Raw genomic sequence first — 20,382 nt, forward strand, 5'->3', positions numbered from 1 at the left:
AGAGAACATGGTCGCAGGGAAAACTAAAGCCCTACAGTTTTGCTCATGAATGAGAAGGAAATCTAAACGACAGTCTAACAGCAAAGGGTAGGCATGTATCAAAGGGAGACTGAAATTCTGTAATTTGGAGACGTGGCAGAAAAAAAGCATAGCAAAACTCGGGTCATTTCGCGTGGAAAAAGCATTAAGGATCCTAAGGTTCCTCCTATCTTCAACAGCCATGATTCCATGAACAAAGGAATACCGAACAGCGGGCTAGCAGGGCGATAGGGAGGCGGCTGGAAGAGAGACGGGGAGACCGCAGACCCAAGCACGCGGGGCGGCCGAGCACGGAAGGACGGGGCTGCAGAGCAGAGAGAGACGACTGCTGACGAGACACTGCAATTAAACGCACCAAACCTCGGCTCCATCTGGAGCACGGTGACATTAACCAGCTGCTCGGTGGAATTACAGACTTGCTACGCGCTGCCGAGGGTACGTTATCTTTCCTTCTTTAGATAAGCAGCGTGAAATGGTAGATATTTACAGGAAGCTCTAGAGGCTACGGCACATGCTCCATTTGAAGCCTGAGTCAGGGATCAGGTTGGCTACTCGTTTACTGAGCTCAAACACCACGGAAGAACACGAGAAGTCTCTCTGGAAAGGAAGGAGCCAGCAAGGAGCGTTTCTTTTCAGTCCCTGAAGCAATTCACCTCAACGCTTATTCACTGCTCCCCAAACTTGCCCTGTTTTGGGACCCACAACAGTCTTGTTCTTGGGAGAGCACGAATGCTCCCTGGGTGAGGAAACTTTTGAAGAACCAGGAGATTCAGCTACAGTCTCTCCGTTTGACTAATACTAAATGTGACCTGCAGCTAAATGCATAACCTCAGCTTATCACACGACAGTCAGAAATCAGGCGTCTACTTAACGTTTGAAAGGGGCGTGAGAAGAGAGAGAAATTACAGTTCTAAGTACCTGAATGACCTTCTTCTAACACATATAGCGAGAGATATATGTGTGCAGGTCTGGAGATGGTCTAGAGATCTACATACACAGCCCCATAATAGGCTGAAATAACTTCTTAACCACCAAGTAACCCCAAACCACCGCATTCTGCGCAGGAATCCAGTCCTAACCAACTACTGGACCGACAGACCAGAAGACTAAAGACCTTTTCCTGAACTTGGAAGCGTACAGTGCCAGAAGACAAGCCTCCACACTCTGTACCACCAGCCAAAACAACGCAGTCCTCACGCACAGAGTCCAGTTGAGAGGATGAGAAAGCTATTAAGTTTCCATAACTACCTCCGTTTTCAATCCAGTTCTGACAACACGAACCTGACTGCGATTTTGATCTGCTTGGAACTGAAATACATGAAATCAGCTTGTTTCACACAGACCAGCTTTTTGATCACGTCCGACCCGGAATAACCTGGATCAGAGATGTGGAGGGGGGAGAAGCTGCTGCATGAACTTCTTTAGCAGTCGACCAGGGCTCGGTCGCTGCGTGCCACTCCTCCTTACCAGCAGAGAGATGACCGTGCTGGAATAGTAGGCCAGATCTTCTATGATTTCGGTACGGCGGTTGGCTCCGATGCGCAAGGATCGGCTGTGAACCTCTTCTGGCAGCACCGTGAGGATTTCCAGCAGAAAGGGCAGTGATGTAACATCATTGCTGTACCTGAAACAACGGGGAGAAAGGACAGGGCGTGAAGGCAGCTTAGAGCCAAGCGCGCGCAGGAAACCTAAATGCTGGCAAGTAGGTTAACAGCACAGCGAGAGACGGAATTTCAAAGAGATTCAGCGCAAGCGTTATTGCAAAGACACTCCGGTGTCCAGCTGCAAGGGCAGAGCACTGTGGAGAGGAGTCTCCATCAGTGGTTTAGCTCAAGATTTTCAACGGAAAAATGGCAAAAGCTTCCCCAGTGCAGGAGCACATCACGTCCAAGTGCCACTGCCCAGACAAATCAAGTTTCCTCACGCTACAGAAATACCATGGGACCATTTCGGCACGGTGATCTGCCCGAACAAGGCAGTCTCAGCATGTGGCATCCCGCATCAGCGAACAGAGGGCAGTGAAAAGCGCTGTCACACAGAAATTGGGCATTACTGCACCGGCCGAGCGAGTGCCTCGGGACACCCAACAGCAGCGGCCAGTGACTCGACCTCGCTGTTCAATCCCGCACCACGGCTAAAGCTGGGAGGGGATGAGGGATCATCCCGTAACAAAAACAGGGATGAGGAAAACCGCTGAGTCTTAGAGAGCTGCATCCACGGAAGCGTGCACAGCTTCTCTGTTACACAGAGCCACAGACAGACCCACGTCTCCCTCCAGCCCATCTCCCTCCCATGATCCAAAACACTTTACATCACTAATCAAGAAGGAAAAACTTTCCTATCGTCGAGCCGTTTGCTGCTGCGTGCCTTTTTGAACCCTGCAGGTCCACCTGGTCAACATTTACTCAAGCAATAACTTAGAGTTTAATGAGATAAAACAATTACTTACTTTTCAACCAGTGTTTGTACGCAGCCTTTCCAAGAAGCCATTTGCAGGGCAAGGTCTGCTATTGCTAAAGCAAGCTGAAAGGGGAAGAGGAGAAAAAAAAACCAAATAAACAAACACAAAACACAGCTAAGTGTGGTGACTGACAAAATTTGCCCAACAGCACAGGAGAAAGGGTGCTGCGACTGTCAGACCTGCGCTCGGCAGGGCTGGCAGGTAACTCCGAGGCTGCAGGGACAGGGTATTAATTCACAATATCCCTGTCGTGTGCGCAATCCCTGCGGTTAACTGTAGAACGCCCACCGCCCCGATGGGGTGATATTCTCCACTGGGCTATTTAGGGGCTGAACAGGCAACCTCGCCTCAGTCTGTGCGGTGTCAGACACCCCCGTGCCGCAGATACGTATGGATAATGGGAATGCTGTATAGAGAATGAAGGGATTTCCGAGAAGGTTGCAGGACCTCGGGAGAAATCCCCCCGGTCACCCAGGGCGCTGCTGGGCAGATCAACGTTTCGTCTGTCTTGCAGAGCACAGGGAAAAACCCCGGGAACAGCTGTTCCTCCTCTCAGCTTCTCCAAACAGCAAACAAGAGGATAAAGTAATTGATTTAACTAAAGGAATTAAATAATGAAGGAGGGCAAACAATTCTGTACTGGGAGACACGACTGGGCTGGCTGCAGGCATTGACCTTCTCTGGTCTCCACGCTGGAGGAAAAGCAACCAAGGGAGACCAAGGGCTTTGTCTCAGAAAAAGTCAGAGGTGACAAAAGCTGGAGCTGGGCACCGTCGGTGTGACCTGCAGGCGAGCAATTACTGTAAGGAACGGCTCTAGCAGGGCTGCGACACAAGCCTGGCTACCAGTCTGCTCTCAACGGCAAGTACGGACTGAACGGTCCGGCTTTACTGCTGAGAGCAGCCTCAGCCCTCCCTCGCTCGCAGATGTTTAGAGAGCGGCTCCTTCCACCCCTCTGCTCAGCACCTACCTGGGTTACGATGACCGGTGACAGGTCTTTCAAGTTCTGGATGTGGGACAGCAAAGAGTCCCGTAACGAAGCGTGGGAGTCCGTAGGGAGTTCGTAGAAGGAAGTCTGTATCTTCATCTTCATGGTCTGCGCCGCGAAGTAGCACGACTCCACATCCTGATGGATCTGCAGCAACTGGTCGGAGATCTCCCAGGCGTGGACCTGGAGGCAAAGCACGGCACCGTCAGCGAGCAGGCAGGGGAACACGGAGCAAACTGAGGAGGTACCAGCAGGCTTCAGGTGGGCTTAAGAGAAAGCCCAAACTCCCCCAGGTGAAAATGCATCCTCTCCCCCAAAATACCCCCATAATTCTGACCAGGAGAGTCCATGACAAAGGTGCTGGGACCATGACACCCACCCGATGAGCTGAACGAGCAGATCAGCTTCCAGCACAGACCTGACATCAGCAGAGATGCTCATGGCCTCAGTTACCACAATCCCTCCGGGAGAGCGGAGTAGAGAGCGGATCCGATGCCCGTCCTTGCAGTAAAGAGCAACAAAAGAGGCTTTTTCGGGCTAAGGTGGGTAATTACTGCGCCTATTACACTGCAATAAAATCGGAGAGAGCCCAGCAAGGCACAAATGGAAAAAGAAGAACTGGATAAAGGCCTCCCCAGATCAAAATAACGATATGTAATTGCAAGATTGAAGCCGCCGGGCCCGTCTAAGAGTACACACCGGGACCGGTGACTCCGCAGCAGACTACGGATGTGCCGAAGAGCTTGGACGAGAGCCAGCAACGAGGGAAATCATCGTCTGCCCGGCCTCGGAGAGGCAAGGAACGGCCACCTGGCCGGCCCGAGGCCGAAGGCTTTGCCCTTTGCGTGGGACCAGAAGCTACGGGGAGAGCACCGGGTGTGCCAGAGGACCGGTGGGCACCGCTGGGCAGACCCCATGCCACCCTCGCCTCGCCGAGATGGGGGAACGGGCAGGCACGGCGGGCAAGCCCTTTACACCCCCGGCGCCGTTCAGACCTGCTGAAGCACCTCCCGCACAGGGTTTGGTGGGAAAACGAAGCCAGTCGGGGAAGGAAAGCTGGGCTGGGCCACCAAGCGTCACCAAAGCCCACCAAGGGACGGCGGGGCCACCGCCAGAGCATGTCGGCACGGCTTGGGAAGAACCCCTCGGATTTGGGGTCTCCTGTTAAGGAACAAGCTCTTCAAAGGACTCAGATGGTCAATAAAATACACGTTCTTTCCTGCAACATCTGCAACACATTTTAGTTTTGGGAAGATCATTTGGTTTTTCTTAAAAATTAATGCTTTATTTTTCCAAAACACTTGAAATCTGCATTTTTCTGCCTACTGAAGCTCGAACTAATTAATTCACACAATCCACCCTGTGCATGTGATTAACATCCAGTGCTTCAGCCCCCTCCTCTGACCTGCACCCCAAAAGCTGCTACGCACCAGCCACGGGCACTCAGAAGGAACGGGCTGACCACATCCAACGCTCATCAGATTGCACTTTCTAGCACTATAATCGCTACAAAAGTCACTCTGTCCGACTCCAAAAGATATCTGTGATAGAAAATAACATGAACGGGTGACAGGACTGGAGGATGGCAGATGTTTCTGCTTTTTTTTTCTTTGGGGGAGATGAAAGACCGTTCCAACCAACATCACAGATGGACAAACAGCGCACCCCAAGAGGAGGAGCTCCCTAAAAGCCTCGTGTTAACGGCCAGCGAGGCAGGACCCCACAACCACCACATAGAAGGACTTTATAGATATATACATACAAAAAAAATCTATCCAGGTCCAACAGCACAGCGAAGGGAACAATTAAACAACTGAAATGTATTACAATCATCTATTATACAAAGGATTCTGTTTGTTTGCCTTTTAAAAAACACTTTATAAGCAAAAACCCAGCTGGTGATACCAGCCACTGCTAGATGTAGACATTAACCTTCTTCACGCACTTGAAGCTGCCAGGATGAACAGAAATGCCAGGAAAAAAAGCCATCCCCTTGCTCTACCTGGAAGAGGTATCCAGGTGGAAAAGCAGATCCAGGCTGTCGCCTTCCCGACTCCTTCACAGTCACAAACTTCTCCTCCTAAGCTTACATTTAGACATCAAGGGGGCAAAAAAAAAAGCTTTTCGGGATGCGTCCACGGCTCACCCCCAATTATCTGTAAGGGAAGTGGAGCGTTGCATCGCATCGGGCTGCCCAGCACAGCAGGACTCGGCGATTCAGCCAAGCAACAACAGCAGCTGATACCCTGTTAGAGAAATAAGGGCTTTTTTTCTTGAAAATCGGGCTCAGGTTCGTGAGGTCCAGGAGGTTACGCAGGCTGCCTGCGCGAACGCCTCTGGAAATGAAAGGAGAGCTCGGTCAGACATCCCCAGTGCATCAGGGCTGACATAAAACCCACGTCTTGGTCTCCGGTATTTTTATTTTTCAACCTTCAAGCACCTTCTGCACAAGGGCACCTTGGCATTACCCTCGCCCCATCCCCAGCCTACACACGGAAAGATAAAGTAAGACAGACTGATGTCTTATTTTACTCGACTTAAACACTGGGAATTTTTGCACAGCGTGAACTTAAGGCGGCGTTAAAAAGCGAGCTGATGTCTGTATGATGCAGCAGGATTACCGCTCTTAGGTTTAGCGGGGTTAAAAAATGCAAAATTCAACTGATTTAGACACCTGGAAGCGGTACTTCGGAGGAGCATTTCTGAGTTTGAAGCACGTTACGAGGCAACGGCTTTGCAGCCCTCATCTCCAACATCCTTTAAGCCACAGGACTTCCCTGAATTAAATCCAGTGCGAAATAAAACATCTATATTTTTTAAAAAACAACCCTTCTAGTCCTCATTTCGGCCTTGTTAGCAAAGGAGATTCGATCATAACCTTTGCCCAGCCGTTCCAATGGCTAAATATATATTTTTTTTAAAGATGCAGTCTGTCCAGCCTTGTCTTCCAGCTGCATTTAGTGTCCTCCAAGTAAAGAGACACAACTGTATCGAGAATTCGATCCTGCATCAGTAAAATGGGTACAGAGCGCGCAGCCAAAAAGTAGTAACAGGCGCAGCGGTTACGCCGATAAACCCCAGTTCGGTGGTTCGGCGAGCTCTCCCATACCCCAGCTTGTTGGCTTCTGTAATTAACACCCCTCCAACTTCAGTTCTTTCACACTTTCAGTATTACACCAGATAGAATTGTATTACGTGACTTTATTGCCTGGATTTTCCCAAACGTAAAAGGAATTTGGCACCTCTGTTCCTCCCCTGCGCAAGAGCACGCATCCCACCGTCCCCATCCGGAGAGCAACGCCAGCGTTCGAATTTTGCTTTGAATACACTTGAGAAGCCTCCTTGCGATTCCTCGCTCCCCGTCAATCTTCTGCCGTTCAGAGACTGAACGAATTCATCTTGGAAGAAAAAAAAAAATCGTGTTTCAAAAGTTATCTGTCCCTTGCAGGAAGGTGGGTGCCCAGAAACAGCGGCTGTCTTCAACGCATCACCAGCCGATGCTCCAGAAACCAGACGTCCCGGGACAGCGGCCGGACACGTGCCCAGGGGTCTGCAGCGTCACGCAGGGGGAAGAGACGAGGCCACGAGCAGTTTGCCAGGTTGTTCAAGACTTCAGGTCAAGGTCAGGATGATGCAGGCAGTGAAAAACAGTCTTTTTTGCATATGGCAAAGTAAAATTCTGATTTCTTTATAGACAATATTAGCACAGGGCTCAGGTCGCGATTCTACTCCCTGAAATTTTGCTGGAAGATATTTCTTAGGTGTTCAAGAAACGTGTGGACGTCGCATTGTGGGACATGGTTTAATGGCCATGGTGGTGTTAGTTGATGGTTGGACTTGATGATCTTACAGGTCTTTTCCAACCTTAGTGATTCTATGGCCATTTTAGCCCGTAACATAGTACCTGAGCTGACCGTCACATCCGAACGTCCCCAGACACAGCATTAATGTATGTCAGGGACCCTCAGACCACCCCGAGACGCTCAGCGCTCTGCTGTTCTCCCATCTCCCCTTCTCCTTTTAGCTCAACTCAGCACAATTCAAGCAAACAACCGCATCCAAATACAACGGAAAGAGCCGAAAAAGACGCGCAGTAATTGCCTTACGCTCAACCTGAGCGGCAGGAGGATCCATCCCTGCCACAGCCGGAGAGGAGCAGGAGAGGTTCGCTCTTCGCAGCTTTCAACAGGGCACAGCACGTTCTCCCCACGGGACCGTAACCTCACTCTAAAGTCGGTCCCCGTCACATCCCGGCCATGCGGAGGTTGGCTGCTAGTCCTCGTCTCCAACCTTGGGCTGATACCGATGCTGTGAATCGCTTTTACCTTTGAACTTCGCTGCGGCAACAGGCTGGGGGGCGGACGGACGAGACCACCCAAGGACGGACAGACAGGCTCGCTTCAACGGGTGCTCACCAGGCTCTGAAGCCACCGCTTGCCGTGTTGAAGGAGAAAGTCTTTCCGGAGCTGCCTCCTTTCAGACGAGCTCCTTTGCTGTTACCAGGCTTTGATCCTTTCTTTCCAGCCGCCTCCGTGACCACGGGCTGTTAAATAAGCTTTCTCCAATAACTCCAGCTATGGCTGGCATGTAACTCGCCTGTAAAAACTTCAAAACAGGTAGTAAGAAAAATTTGGACCTATTTCTGACGGAAACGTCCCTACGGATTTATTTATACTCACCAGGTAATCCCCAAGCTAGTAATAAATAAAAAGCCCTTCTTAAGAAACTAAATAACTACAATAGCTAGAATCACACCAGACCCTCCGCGACTCGTATTAAAAACTTTCTCAACTGTATTAACGGGCACATATTTTCCACAGAGTTTAGAACTGAATAATTACGGACACGGCAGCAGAAAGAGGGACTCGGCAGTAAGTGTGTAAGGAGATCCTACGGAAAAGCAGGCAAAACCCAAACCCAGAGCACCAGCTCTGCTATACAAGTGATAATCTAACCGCCTGGAAGTCACCGATTCAACAAAGACGGCAAAATTGTTAATGGTTTTGTGATCGCTACTGAATGACGGTACTAGAAGCAGCTATTTCCATGCCCAAAATTTAGTGTGGCATAGTCAGAAATGATACAAACCCTTCAAGAGCTGAAATAAGTCGGCTCACGCGCCCTCAGACAGCTCCGACGATGATGACCTGGACTGTCAATCAATATACAGGAAAAAAAATGCTTGACGTAGTATTTAGCAAGAATAGATGTGTACGGCAGCGGAACAGGTAAGGAAGACCTTAAAGAAATGTCAGGTTGGGAAATAAATAAATTCTTCGTCTTTGGCCGCAGCTATCAAATACCCAATGTGTATCGCACTGCAAAGGAGAACAGATCTCGCCAACGATCGGAGAGCAGCTGAGTACTTCAGGAGATTAACATTATCTGGGACACTTCTTCTGGGCATGTGACAACAAAGTATTTGCAAGATGTCAGAAGAGAACGATTTTAGATTCTAGCGTTGACCACTAGATCGCTAAAAAAAAAACAGGGGGAGTTAAGAGCGTCCTCCAGATCACAAGCGCTTGTGGGAAGGAAGGCAACGTACCGTCACCACCGGGTTGTGCAAGGAGGATCTTTGCAAACCATCTCAAGTCTTGTGGATTCTTCTTTTTGAAATAAAAATTACCTTCCTACTAAGAACATATGAGTGCTACGGGGCAGAAAAGGCTACTCCGCAAGCGTACAATCCAGCCTGCCTTGGAAGTTTTGAAAATAAAGGTTTCATTCCTGCCTTTCGCCTACAGACTCAGCTCCAACCGGGTTTCCAGACAGATCCATGAAGATGAACTAACCCAGCCCGGGTGACAACATCCCTTTCCCTAACCACGCAGAGGGTGACACCCCCGAGGACCTTATCAACCATCGATGCAAACTAAAACAGTCTTCACCTTCCAACCCAAACTATTTTTCATTTTTGCGGCATAACACCTCCTACATCCTACCGTGTACGCCCTTCTAGAGTAAAGGTGGTTGCCGGTGATTGTCATACGGGGGGCTGACGCCAATCATATCATAAATAGCTCAGATATGACGTTGCCATTACTTTAAGAAAGGATTTTGACATAAAACCGAGGGTGTTTTGCAGTCAGAAGCAAAGGTGCTCTTGCGGAGACGTACTGAAGCTCCCAGGGAGGAAGGAGTCGAGTGCCGTTGCAGTGTTATAAACAAACCATGAACTGCCGTTCCCATCTGTACGTAAGAGTCCGCGGGCTTAAATTTCGGCTTCCTCCAGTCCCTTAGGATCCATCTGCACGGAGTCTTGCTTACGTGTATAAGATTTGCTCTTACCGTCTACCTAACTTCATGCTGGGGTTCCAAATCTACTTTCAATGTAAAAATTGAGCAATAAAAGAACGAGCATAAACCAGGAAGACAGCTCAAGCCCTTATCGCTGAGCTCTGAAGATCACCACCCAAAGGGTTTTGTCTTGATGCACCCGGCTTCTAGAGACAGATAAAAACCCCAACCCCACGCTAAAGCGCAGAACATTTGCAGCTTGACATTTAATACTGGGATGAAATATGACTTGGGTATTTACACGGTTGTAACAACAAGAGACAAAAGATGTAAGCAAGGCGAGCCTAGGGACCTTCTTCACACAAAGAAAAAACCCTCCCCACAAAAAAAGCAGTATTTCTTTTAATTTTAACCAAGGGCTAGATGAGAAGGCATTCGTTTAGAGACGACTTGTAGCGTTAGAACCCCAGAAGATAATAATTGGAAACATTCGCAAAAAATTCAAATGGATTTTTCGTCATTTTACTGCTCACTTTCTGCAGTTCCACCACTTTTCACGAGGAAAGAGGACTGATGCCGAGCGAGTTTCATCGTGCTGGTGGCATCTGGGGATCATCAGCACTGGCAGAATGCTGATGCCCCATGCCCAAACCATCCACACCTACATCAAGCACTCACGATGAGGTCATCCAAGCTCTTAACGCAAACGCAAGAACCTTGATGCGAAGAACCTCAGCCTTGGAGTTGGGTGGAAAAGGAGCTGGGCCGTTTGCAGCTAGAAGGAAATTCAAAAAGGACCTCAAATGGGAGGCTGGAAACCATAAGCAGCTCTCAAAGCTAAGCAGTGTTGCCCCTTCTGCTCGGAAGATGCACCGCCCAAGAGGCAGAAGGGTTTTAGGTGGGAGGACACGTCTACCAGCCTTGGCGTGGAACCGCCTCTCCAGCTCCAATTGTGGGCCCGGGCCCCAAACCGCAGCATGTCCACACCAGAAATCTCCAGGAGAAAAGGGACCGTCACCTTCCCTGCGGATACCTCAGCTGTTCTCCAGCCCGCGCAGAAGGACCTCTTGCTGGCCTCACCTTCCAGCCCCGGTACTATAAAGCGACCATCAGTAAGGGAACGAGCTTACGGCAGCTAACGTTACGGCTCCTGAGGGACGTGGCCGATTCCCACCAGAATTCCAGGCCCACCAACTGCCAGAAGTGACTTCAGTTCAGCTGATGAGACCCTGTAGACAGCGGAGATGAAGAGGGCGGCGAAATGGGCACCATGTATTTTGAAGGATGAGGGCTGGACAAAGAGACGAAGAATCACCCGGACATCTCGAGCGCTGCCATCGTTTGATGGAGCGTGGCAGGACGCATCCCTGAAAATCTGCACTTGGCTTTGACCAGCCTGAGTCTGAAGACAGACGAGCATCCCGCAAGAAGTGCTCGCTGCATCCCTTCGGTGCAGAACCTCAGGCACCAAACGACTTGAGATGCGAGTTTAAGAAAATTCATGGAGTTTGGCTACGCACACCTCACCAAAGGACCTGCAAATGGCTCTAAGCAGCTGTGGGGGCCCTAGCTGCTCCCTAAGCTCCAAAACCAGTTTAGAACTAGATGGTCACCAGAAACAAGCAAGTTCCACCAGAATTTAACCTCCTGGTATGGAGCAGGAGACCATGAGTCAGAAGGAGGGATTCAGTGCTGCACCACATTGGCTGCCAACGTTGGAGAGAGTTTGTAACAGCGCGACTTCACTCGTTCCAGCCAGAAACCTTCAATGAGAAGTAAGTCTTTCCGGTGAAGCCACCTTGGGAAAAAGCATCCAGTCCATTCAATCCCAGCTAGCAGAAGAGTTACTCGCAGAACAAATCTTGCAGCCAGATGGAAGCTGAAGCACCAGCCAGAGGAGCTCCCAACACAGCCTTAAATTTTACGGATCCTTTTCAGAGAAAAGCTGGCCTGAGCCATAAAGCTGTGAAATCAGGGGAGGCTTCACGCTTGAAAGGCAACCACAAAGTGTTTCTCTTACACCCCGGCCTTCCGACAAAGAGCTGTCTGTTTCCACTCTTCGGTCAAGCGGTACCTCCAAAGTATGATATGCCCAAGGTCATGGTTCCCAAGCCAAGACAGTTGGCAAACCCGCTCAGCTATTGAGCAGCTGCTCCCCAGGGTCTCGTACAGGCGTTTGAAGGACGGCTCTAATGGACATCACTGCATGGAGCTCAAGCAAGCTTTAGGCAAATAGAATGCATTCAAAGTCAAGTCTTCTGCTGAACAAGACTCTGAAGATGATTTAAGAGGTCCAGTAAAGGTAGGCATCTTCCAGTGGACAGATGCCAGCCAGACTTACATTTGTTATTGAGAAAACAGATGGCAGCTTGTGTGCTGGAGACGTGGTTTCACCACGAGGCCAGGACTGGCGACAGAGTCCAGCAAAGATCCCTGAAATGTCTCTCCTTTTCCAGCCCACCAAATTTAAGGAAGAAATGGGCCTATTCACCGCCAGTCTAAGGGACGGATACCAAAGCAGCACGAAGATGAATTATGAGTTGGAGGTGCTGCGAGAATCAAGAGCTTCCAGCTCAAAAGGAAAGTACGCGGTGGGACCTTTGGTAAAACCTTGCCAGCATTTCCTTCTGAACTTCCACCAACCATGCTTAACTTGCATTTTTTTCCCCAAATTATAATCTCGTGCCCCTCCCTTGAAAGGATTCAACTGCTACCGTAGACAATCTGTACCATGGAAGATTTACACCGTAGCAAGGAAGACTGATAAGACAGCAGAAAATCCTAAGACTCGGAATCACTAAGGTTGGAAGCGGCAGACCTGGAGGTCTCTGGTCAAACCCTCTATTCAAAGCAGAAGCAACTTAAGTCAAGCTTGTTCAGGGCAGTTGTGAGTACCTCCAAGGATGGAGACCTCCTCAACCCTGGTCTTTGTTCCAGGGTTTATCCGTCCTAACGCAGCCCAGGGGCAACTTGGTCTCCTAAACCCCAAACCACAACGTTGTTTTCCAGCCAGTTGTCCTAGGCTGACCTGCTGCACGGGGTTTTCGCATCCTGGGGAAAGGACTTCGAATTGGCCTTTGCTGAACTGCCCGAGGTCCCCCGCGAGCCTGCTCCTCCACCCACCGAGGTCCCTTGGAAAAGCAGCCTTGCCTCCAGAGTATCAACCGCTCCTCCAACATGGTACCATCCGTGAACTTGCCGAGGGCGCATCTGTCCTATCATCCAGGTGATTAATGAAGACGTTCAGCAGTATCCACACAACTATCGACCCCCGAGGAATGCCACTCCTAACTGGCCACCGGCTAGACTTCAAGTCGATGACTGCTACTGTTTGAGCCCAGTGACTGGGAGAGTTTCCCAATCATCGGGTCCATCTCTCTCCAGTTTGATTACAGAAACACTGTAGGACACCGCGTTGAAAGCCTTGTTAAACATCAAGGAACAGGACATCCACTGCTTTCCCCTTCCACCACGCCGGCCATCTTATCATAGGAGGCTACTCAGTTGGCCAGGAAACTCATCTTCTCCACCGATAGTCCTGAAGACACATCATTCTCTCTTCCACAGCCTTTTCTACCCGTTGCTCTTGGCCAGATATGGGCAAATTTCTTGACACGTAGCGCTGAATGCTTCAAAAACCCAGAACCAGCATCAGTAGAGGACTTGGGCCAAACACAACCCTGCAATCTGGAGCATCTCAATGACTGAGGAATGAACACAACCCCTTCTATAGAGGGTCATCAAGGCCTCCTCTCCGCGTGCTGGCACACAGACCCTCTTCCAAAGCTCTGTCAAGATGCCCTCACCTCTCAAAAACCCATCGAGGGCTCAGCAGCCTGCAGGAGGCAAGGTTATCTCCAGCTCTGGCGAGGGCAGCTACGCTGCGAGCCATCCTAAACGAGCAGCTCAGCTCCGGAACAACACTTTTAAACCCGTGCTTCCTTCGGATGTGCCGAAGCAGACCTCCAGACGTCCCTCCGCAGCAGCCGCTCATGCGTTTGTGCCTGGTACAACTGGTCAAGTGCCCCAATAGACAAAAAAAGCCCATCAGATCAAGGCCAGTAACCCCGTCCTTGGGTACCTGGTTACTGGGATAACCAGCAACAAGCATTCGTGTGAATTTGGGGATTTCTCATTTATACTGGGTTTGCTGGTAACCTGAATCACCAATTCTGGGTCAGGCTGAAACCTTGTTGACCAAGATGGTTTGAGTGATGGCCCCACTGTCATTGCTACGGGACCAGATCTAAGCTCGAAGCCTGCTCCGAGCAGCGGGGTGGACTGGAGACCCTCAAAGGTGTCTTTTCCTGTGATCCTGTGATGTTATTTCAAGCAGGGAAGGGGGAAAGTTAGTCTGGCGTTTAGAAGACCGATGAGCCTGATGCTCTCGAGCCACGTGGCCTGCCAGCAGCTCAACCACGTCTCCGACACCATGCCCGTGCCACACAGCAGCAGGAGGGAGCGCGGAGGGGGGCAAAGCGGTGCAGGACTGCCAGGGCCACACACGGATTTCGGCAGGCAGCTCTTTGGTTTGGGATGAAGGGTCCCCGTTGGTTGGACAACCCCAACCCACACCAGCCTCAAAGCGACAGGCAGCACGGAACCACAGGCTCGTACAAAGGAAGAGCGACGTGACAACACCAAACAAATTTAGGCTGTCCGAGGCGCTAAAACGAATCCCTAATATCTGCTTTTACACCTTTGAGGAACTCGGGAGGGGACGGTAAGAGCTGGCCTTGTCGGATGCTGCGGCCGACCGGCACCCAAAGGCTCCCTCGACCGCTTTGGTGCATGCGACATAGGGATTTTACGTCGATTTCTCTTCTCATCACCCTAAAATGAAAAAGCTTTAAACAGTGTTTGTAAGCAAGAGGGAAGCCAGCGAGCGCCTGCCTTTCTTCGCCTCCTGGGTTCTCCTCGCAGAGACGACCTGTTTCTCGTCCATTTTGCGGGCCCTTCTCCACAGGCGCAGCACTGATCAGGGGGTGCAAGGGCAGCGAGATTTTATTTCCCTTAAAATGGTTTGCGAAAGGATTCCAAAATTATGTCCAGCATGCTTCAATTGGTAAAAGGTGTTTTGTTGTGGTTTTTTTTTAATTTAATTAGGGGTTATACTTCTACCCAATATTAGCATTAAATTAACTTTAGGATCAGATCAAAGGAAATCCATATCAGAATTAGTCACTTCCATGAACCCTGTCTGGCTACGAGCCACATATAATTTCCGCCTCCTAGAAAGCACTTTATGAATCAACATTAAATCAAAAAACAACCTACACTTAATCCACACTGAAAAAAACCCAACGCACCAGCTCGCAGCTGCTTATCTGCACCGCACATTTTACACACGCTCCGCTCCAAAGACAAGCTAATGAAGAAATACTTAAGAAATCGGGATCAGAAAGCTGAGCACATCTGAAACAAGTTTAATCCCTGCATTTGGTATGGCTCTTCTGCGCTAAAGAAACTCCAACTAGTCTGGAATTAGTCTTTATGCAACTCCAAACATAGAGTGTAGCTTTACTGGTTGAACGACCCTCAAATTCTGTGGTTTAGGTAAACTTGTACCTACAGCCGACCACTTCAGCGCTGCGCAAGAGACAGCCAAGCTCACAGATGCTCTTCCAAGATGCTCTGTTACAGCATACCTCCTTCCCCTGAAATAATTAGCAGTTAAAAGGCGAGAAACGACGTTGCAGGGGGAGCGGGTGGACAAATCTGAACCGCCCAAGCCGATCGCTACCAGGAATCTTACCGACACCCCTCAGCAGCACCGTGTCAGCGCCACGGAGCGATTGGGGCACAGACAAACTAACGTTTAAGCTTTAGCGTTTGGCCACGTGCATCTAATCAAGCACTATCCTGGCTGATAACGAATATTTAAGAAATATTCAATGACGGGTGTCATTTGCACAGAGACGGTTTGTGAACAGAAGAGAGTGCAAAGAAAGGACCTTCAGGTTATTAAATCCAAGTGACTCGATTCAGCTCAAGATAGAAGGAGGCCTTATTTACAAAATGGTAATGATAAGCGAGCACTTGGTCAGCGCAGCCACTGCTTTGAGGACCAGTAGATGACACTCCACGCCTTTGGCAAACAGCTGAAGCGGAGAATCAGTTATTTTCCCTACTGACCCACCTAGAGAAGCCGAGCACCAAAACCCACCACGCTTTCTGCTTTTACATTTTTATGTCAACCACTGGACACAAAATCCTCGCTTGAAGCTCGTCGCCGGGGTTGTACCGTCAATAAATGACGCCTTGCACACCACATCTCGGGAACACGTTGTTAAAGAGAGAGAAGAAGGGGTGAAGGGTGCAGAAAGACAGCAAAGGAATTTTGATTTGCAACCTTCCCCTAAAAGCCACAGCCACCTTCCCCTAAAAGCACACGTCCCACGAGCAGGCTTCTGCCCCCGCCACCCGCTGCAGCTACGGGCAGGACGCTCGTCCGCTGCTGCCCCAGCTCCCTCCTCTGCGAGGGGAGGGAGGACACGGAGCTCCAAGGATGAAGGGCAGCACGATAACCTCCATATTATACATTTACCAACTCTCTCTATATATAAATGTATAAAATAGAGGTATAGTAAGACTACTTGCATCTTCAACGGCGCCTGCTGCAACGGCTAACGAATTATATTAGGAGGAAAGGCCTTCATTTTGGGAACGGCCTTCCAACCTGAAAGCAAGCCGACCGGCTCCTGCTACAGCTAAGGCTGCAATTTATGTTTGCCTTCATGAGTACGGAGGAACGCAGCTACTTAAAACACCAAAATTTAGTCTTTCTGCACAAAAAAAAAGCAGCAGAAAGACCTTTACTTTCCAACGTACCTTCCAGGCACTTGCTCCAGCAAATATCCTGCACCCATCGATCAGCAAACCTCTCACTGGCGTGCCCCAAATCCTCTTACCGTACTCCACAACACATGCAAGAAGAGTTTCCTGCTTTTAAACTCTGCTTTGCCACAGGCAGCACTAATCCTGCAGCACCACGCCAGCGACGGGCACGGCGCTAGCACTGCTTGTTAAGCACAATTCCCCCGCCCCGTCTCAACAAGAAGCAGCCGCAGCTTCTGTTATCTTCTTTCTGAAAAAATTATGTTAAACGAGACCTCAGCCGTCAGCTACCTGCAGCTTTACACCCTCGATTGCACACGATACTTTTATCGCAGGCTTTCTTTTAGGCACAGGGATCAGACAACCTTGTACCTGCAGAGAGAAGTTGCTAAGAAGCAGCGTAATATCACCCACGTACCCATCAGTAAAACCACCAGGCAGTTTTACCGCGGCATGCTCATACCCCACGGCGGCTGTGGGCTCCCACTTACCACGGGGTTAAAATCACGCACGCCAACACCACCGAGCGCGCGGAATCGGCTCGCTCCAGGCTGCCTCGTTAACCGTCGCTGCAGAGCTCGCAACATCGCCTCTCTGAAGCGGTCGTGATCTTCTCTCACCAAGAAATGGAGGAGCTGAACAGCCCCCAGGCCTTGGGCAAGTCAAATTTGTTATCTGTGATGATGTTAACGCTATCAAAAGTGCTCACCTTCCTCCGGCTCGCGCCTGAAAGTTGAAATAAACTCAGTAAAGAGTAGTTTAAACGAGCTGAAGGTGCTGAATGAACTCAAGCTGCGTCCCGGAGCACCCAAAAGTCTGGAAAATAACTGGAATTAATCCTTAGACCCGGGAAATAAATCTCTGGAAGGATCGGGCCAAATAAGCACAAATAAAAAGCGAGAAGCAGAAATGCTGTTAACCTGGAGTTGAGCTAGCTCGCCGCTCGCCTTTAAAGCGCCCTTGTACATACAACAGAGTCAGTCCAGAGCTGGAAAGGGATTTCTGAAGGCGTTTCTCTTGAGAAGAGATAGGAGAGAGATTCCTTTCTGAAAAGCAAAGGGATCCCCTTTGTTTTCTGGTACAAGAGCGGAGGTGCTTCGCACGCGCTTATCTACGTGGCAGGACAAAAGGAGCCGCGCAGAGAAACTGTCTGTTCAGCCACGGGAGACCGTCTGCGACAGCCGGAGCCAGCCGAGGGGAGCAGCGCAGAGAGATGCCTTGTAGGAACACAAAGGCTAAAACCACGTCAGGGCACCTGCGATTTATTTTAAAAACGACCTGGACAACACAGATAAGAGCCCAAAGAAACCACAGCGGCGCAAAACAAACCCCAAGACTTTCCACAGGCAGAGAGATCCCATCTTTACGGGTGGTCAGGGTGTTAAAAAATAAAAATAAGCCCCAAATATTTCAAGTTCGCCTTCTGACAGGGCAGTCTGTACCAGGCGTGGGCAGCCAGAGCGCAGCCCGCAGACCTCTGACACAGAGGATCCACCTTCAGCCTCCCGTCCCGGCACGGAGTACGGGTGAAATCCATCCTCTTCATCCCGTTGCATCCCTCACCCATCCCTGATTCTCCACTTTGCCCCGACATCTGACCAGGAACCCCTCAAGCACGCTGCGAAACGGATATCTACCCCAGGAACGGCACGGCATTAATTGCAGCATCGTTAACTAACGCAGCACAGAAGTCGGAGTCCTCGGACTGCTCTTGACCCCCTCAGGCAGGGATGCGGCAACCAGGAGGCCTCACCCAGCAAACGCCGAGCACCCACTGCCGCGACCACAGATTTGGGTTGTTTCTGGCACAAGGAATCATCTCTGACATAATAACGTCCCTCTTGCAACTGAAAGGAGATCTTCGGATGGGCATAACCACAGCCGGCGGCGCTCAGACCCACCGAAGAAGCGCCGTGAGCTCGGCCCCGCTGCCGATCGGCGTTGAGCCCCTTCACGGAACCCAAATTCTCCCCGAGCGCTTTCTGAAGGGTGAAGCCCCCTTCCCGGGAGGGGGCAAACGAGGGAAGCGGCCATCTAAATACACACGCACCCGACTGAGGGGTTTTTCCTCACTTAGTAAAACAGCTGCGGAAGCGAACGCTGCTGCGAACTCTCGTGGTAACCGGGGGTGTAACTCTGCGCGGTGTTCTCACGTAAATTTAAAAAAAAAAGGGGGGGGGGAAATAGGAGTTTGTGGTGATAAACGGTCTAAAGATTTAGCAGGCGGCGGGAAGCCGATGGAGCTGAAGGGAGCTCTGGGAAACCTGCTCGGGAGGGCACTGCAGGAGCTGAGGAGGGGAACTCTCTGCTCCGCTCCACGGGATTCAGGCTTTGAGATAAACAGAGCAGGGAGGCGGGCGGGAGACTCGCTCCTCCAGAATTCACAGCGCGCGAGATAAAACTAGTCAGGCTTCTCCTGGGAAGGCGTCGGCAGGCACCGAAGATTTCGGGGGATGAGCAGAGGAGGAAAACTCCCCGCCACGGTGCCACAAAGGGCAGGAGAGCTGCGCGGGGAGCGACGCACCGGTACCGAAGACGCCAAGGAGAAACAATAGGCTTTGGAGAGGAGAGAAAACGAAGTCACCCCCAGCCGTAGAACCGAGAGGGAAGGCGTCTGCCTCCACCAAGACAACGCGAGGCCAGACAACACACGCTGGCTCCCAGATTTAGTCTCAAGGCTGAAGTTTGGGGAGAAGGAGCTCGCCGTGTGCCGCTTACCGACTCCGGAGAGGAGGAACGGGGCTTTGGCCCCGTCACCGATCCCCTCCGACGCCTTCGGCCTCTCCCGCCGACACCGGGCCGGGAGGGCGATGCCTCTCCCCCTCCCGGGGTGCCGGCCGGTCCCTCACCTCAGGCGGCGGGAGAAGGTCGGGGCGAGCCCCGAATTCTTCCCCAACACCTTCCGCAGCCGCTTCCTCCTTCGCAGCCGCCGCGAGGGCTGTGCCACACACCTCTTCCCTGTTACTGAAAAGAAAAGCCGCGGCGGGAGCTGACAAAGGCCGGGCCGGGGGCTCCTCGAAGCTGCTCGGAGGGCCGCGTTCCCCGAACAACCCCCGGATGGAGCCCCGGGGAGCGGCCCGCGGCGGAGCGAGGGCCTCCCCGCCGGTACCGGGCACCGAGGAGGCGCGGCCAGGCTCGGGGGGGGGGGGGGGGGGGCGAAGCCACCCGGCCTGCGCGGGCCCGAGGGCGGCCGCCCCCTCCCCGCAACCCCACCCGCCGCCGTCCCGGTGCCTCGCCCCGCTCGCCGCCAGGCCTCACCGATCGCTGGAGCTCGCCCAGCCAACAGCTCGCCCGCTCCTTGCCGCTGGGGTCGGGGTCGTGGTAGAGCGCCTGCACGGCCTGGTAAACGACCTGCAGGCTGGGCTTGCCCCCGCCGCCCTCCATGGCTGCTCCGCCGCCGCCCCTCAGCGCCGCCCGCCGCCGCCGCCCGCCGCCATCTCCTCCTCCTGCGCGCTCCGGTACCGGGACGGGGCGGTGCAACCGCGCAGCGGGTCCCCCCCGGAAACACGCGCCCGCCGCCGCGCGCGTTCCGCTTCCTTCCGTTCCGCCTCCTTCCGTCCCGCTTCCTTCCGTCCCGCTTCCTTCCGTCCCGCCCTATTCCCTTCCGACCCGCTCCGTTCCCCTCCGCACCAACTCGGCTCGGCCCGGCCCGCCGTGGCCCGCCGTTCCCCCGCCGCCAAGCGCTGCCGCCAGCCCCGCCCGGAACGGTCCCGCCGGGTTTCCGGGGGTGCGTCGGGCAAAGCGGCCCGGGTGCGCCCGGCCCCACGCGGAAGGGACGCGCGGCGGGAAGGAGCCGCCGGGCTCGGCCGGGCCCGGG

General features: G+C 51.9%; 1 protein-coding gene across 1 annotated transcript in view; it reads right to left on the minus strand.

The window, feature by feature from the left end:
• The window catches only part of TNPO3 (transportin 3), a 43,702-nt gene extending 23,753 nt beyond the window's left edge, over window positions 1–19,949 (minus strand). The window contains exons 1-4 of the mRNA XM_059815961.1: window positions 19,824–19,949; window positions 3,471–3,671; window positions 2,489–2,562; window positions 1,507–1,663 (exon numbers count right to left, since the gene is read on the minus strand). Coding sequence (XP_059671944.1) covers window positions 1,507–1,663; window positions 2,489–2,562; window positions 3,471–3,671; window positions 19,824–19,949 — 558 coding nt within the window. The remainder of the gene's footprint in view (window positions 1–1,506; window positions 1,664–2,488; window positions 2,563–3,470; window positions 3,672–19,823) is intronic.
• Between the last annotated feature and the right edge of the window lie 433 nt (window positions 19,950–20,382).

This window comes from Gavia stellata, chromosome 4 (assembly GCF_030936135.1).
Source record: "Gavia stellata isolate bGavSte3 chromosome 4, bGavSte3.hap2, whole genome shotgun sequence".
NCBI lineage: Eukaryota > Metazoa > Chordata > Aves > Gaviiformes > Gaviidae > Gavia > Gavia stellata.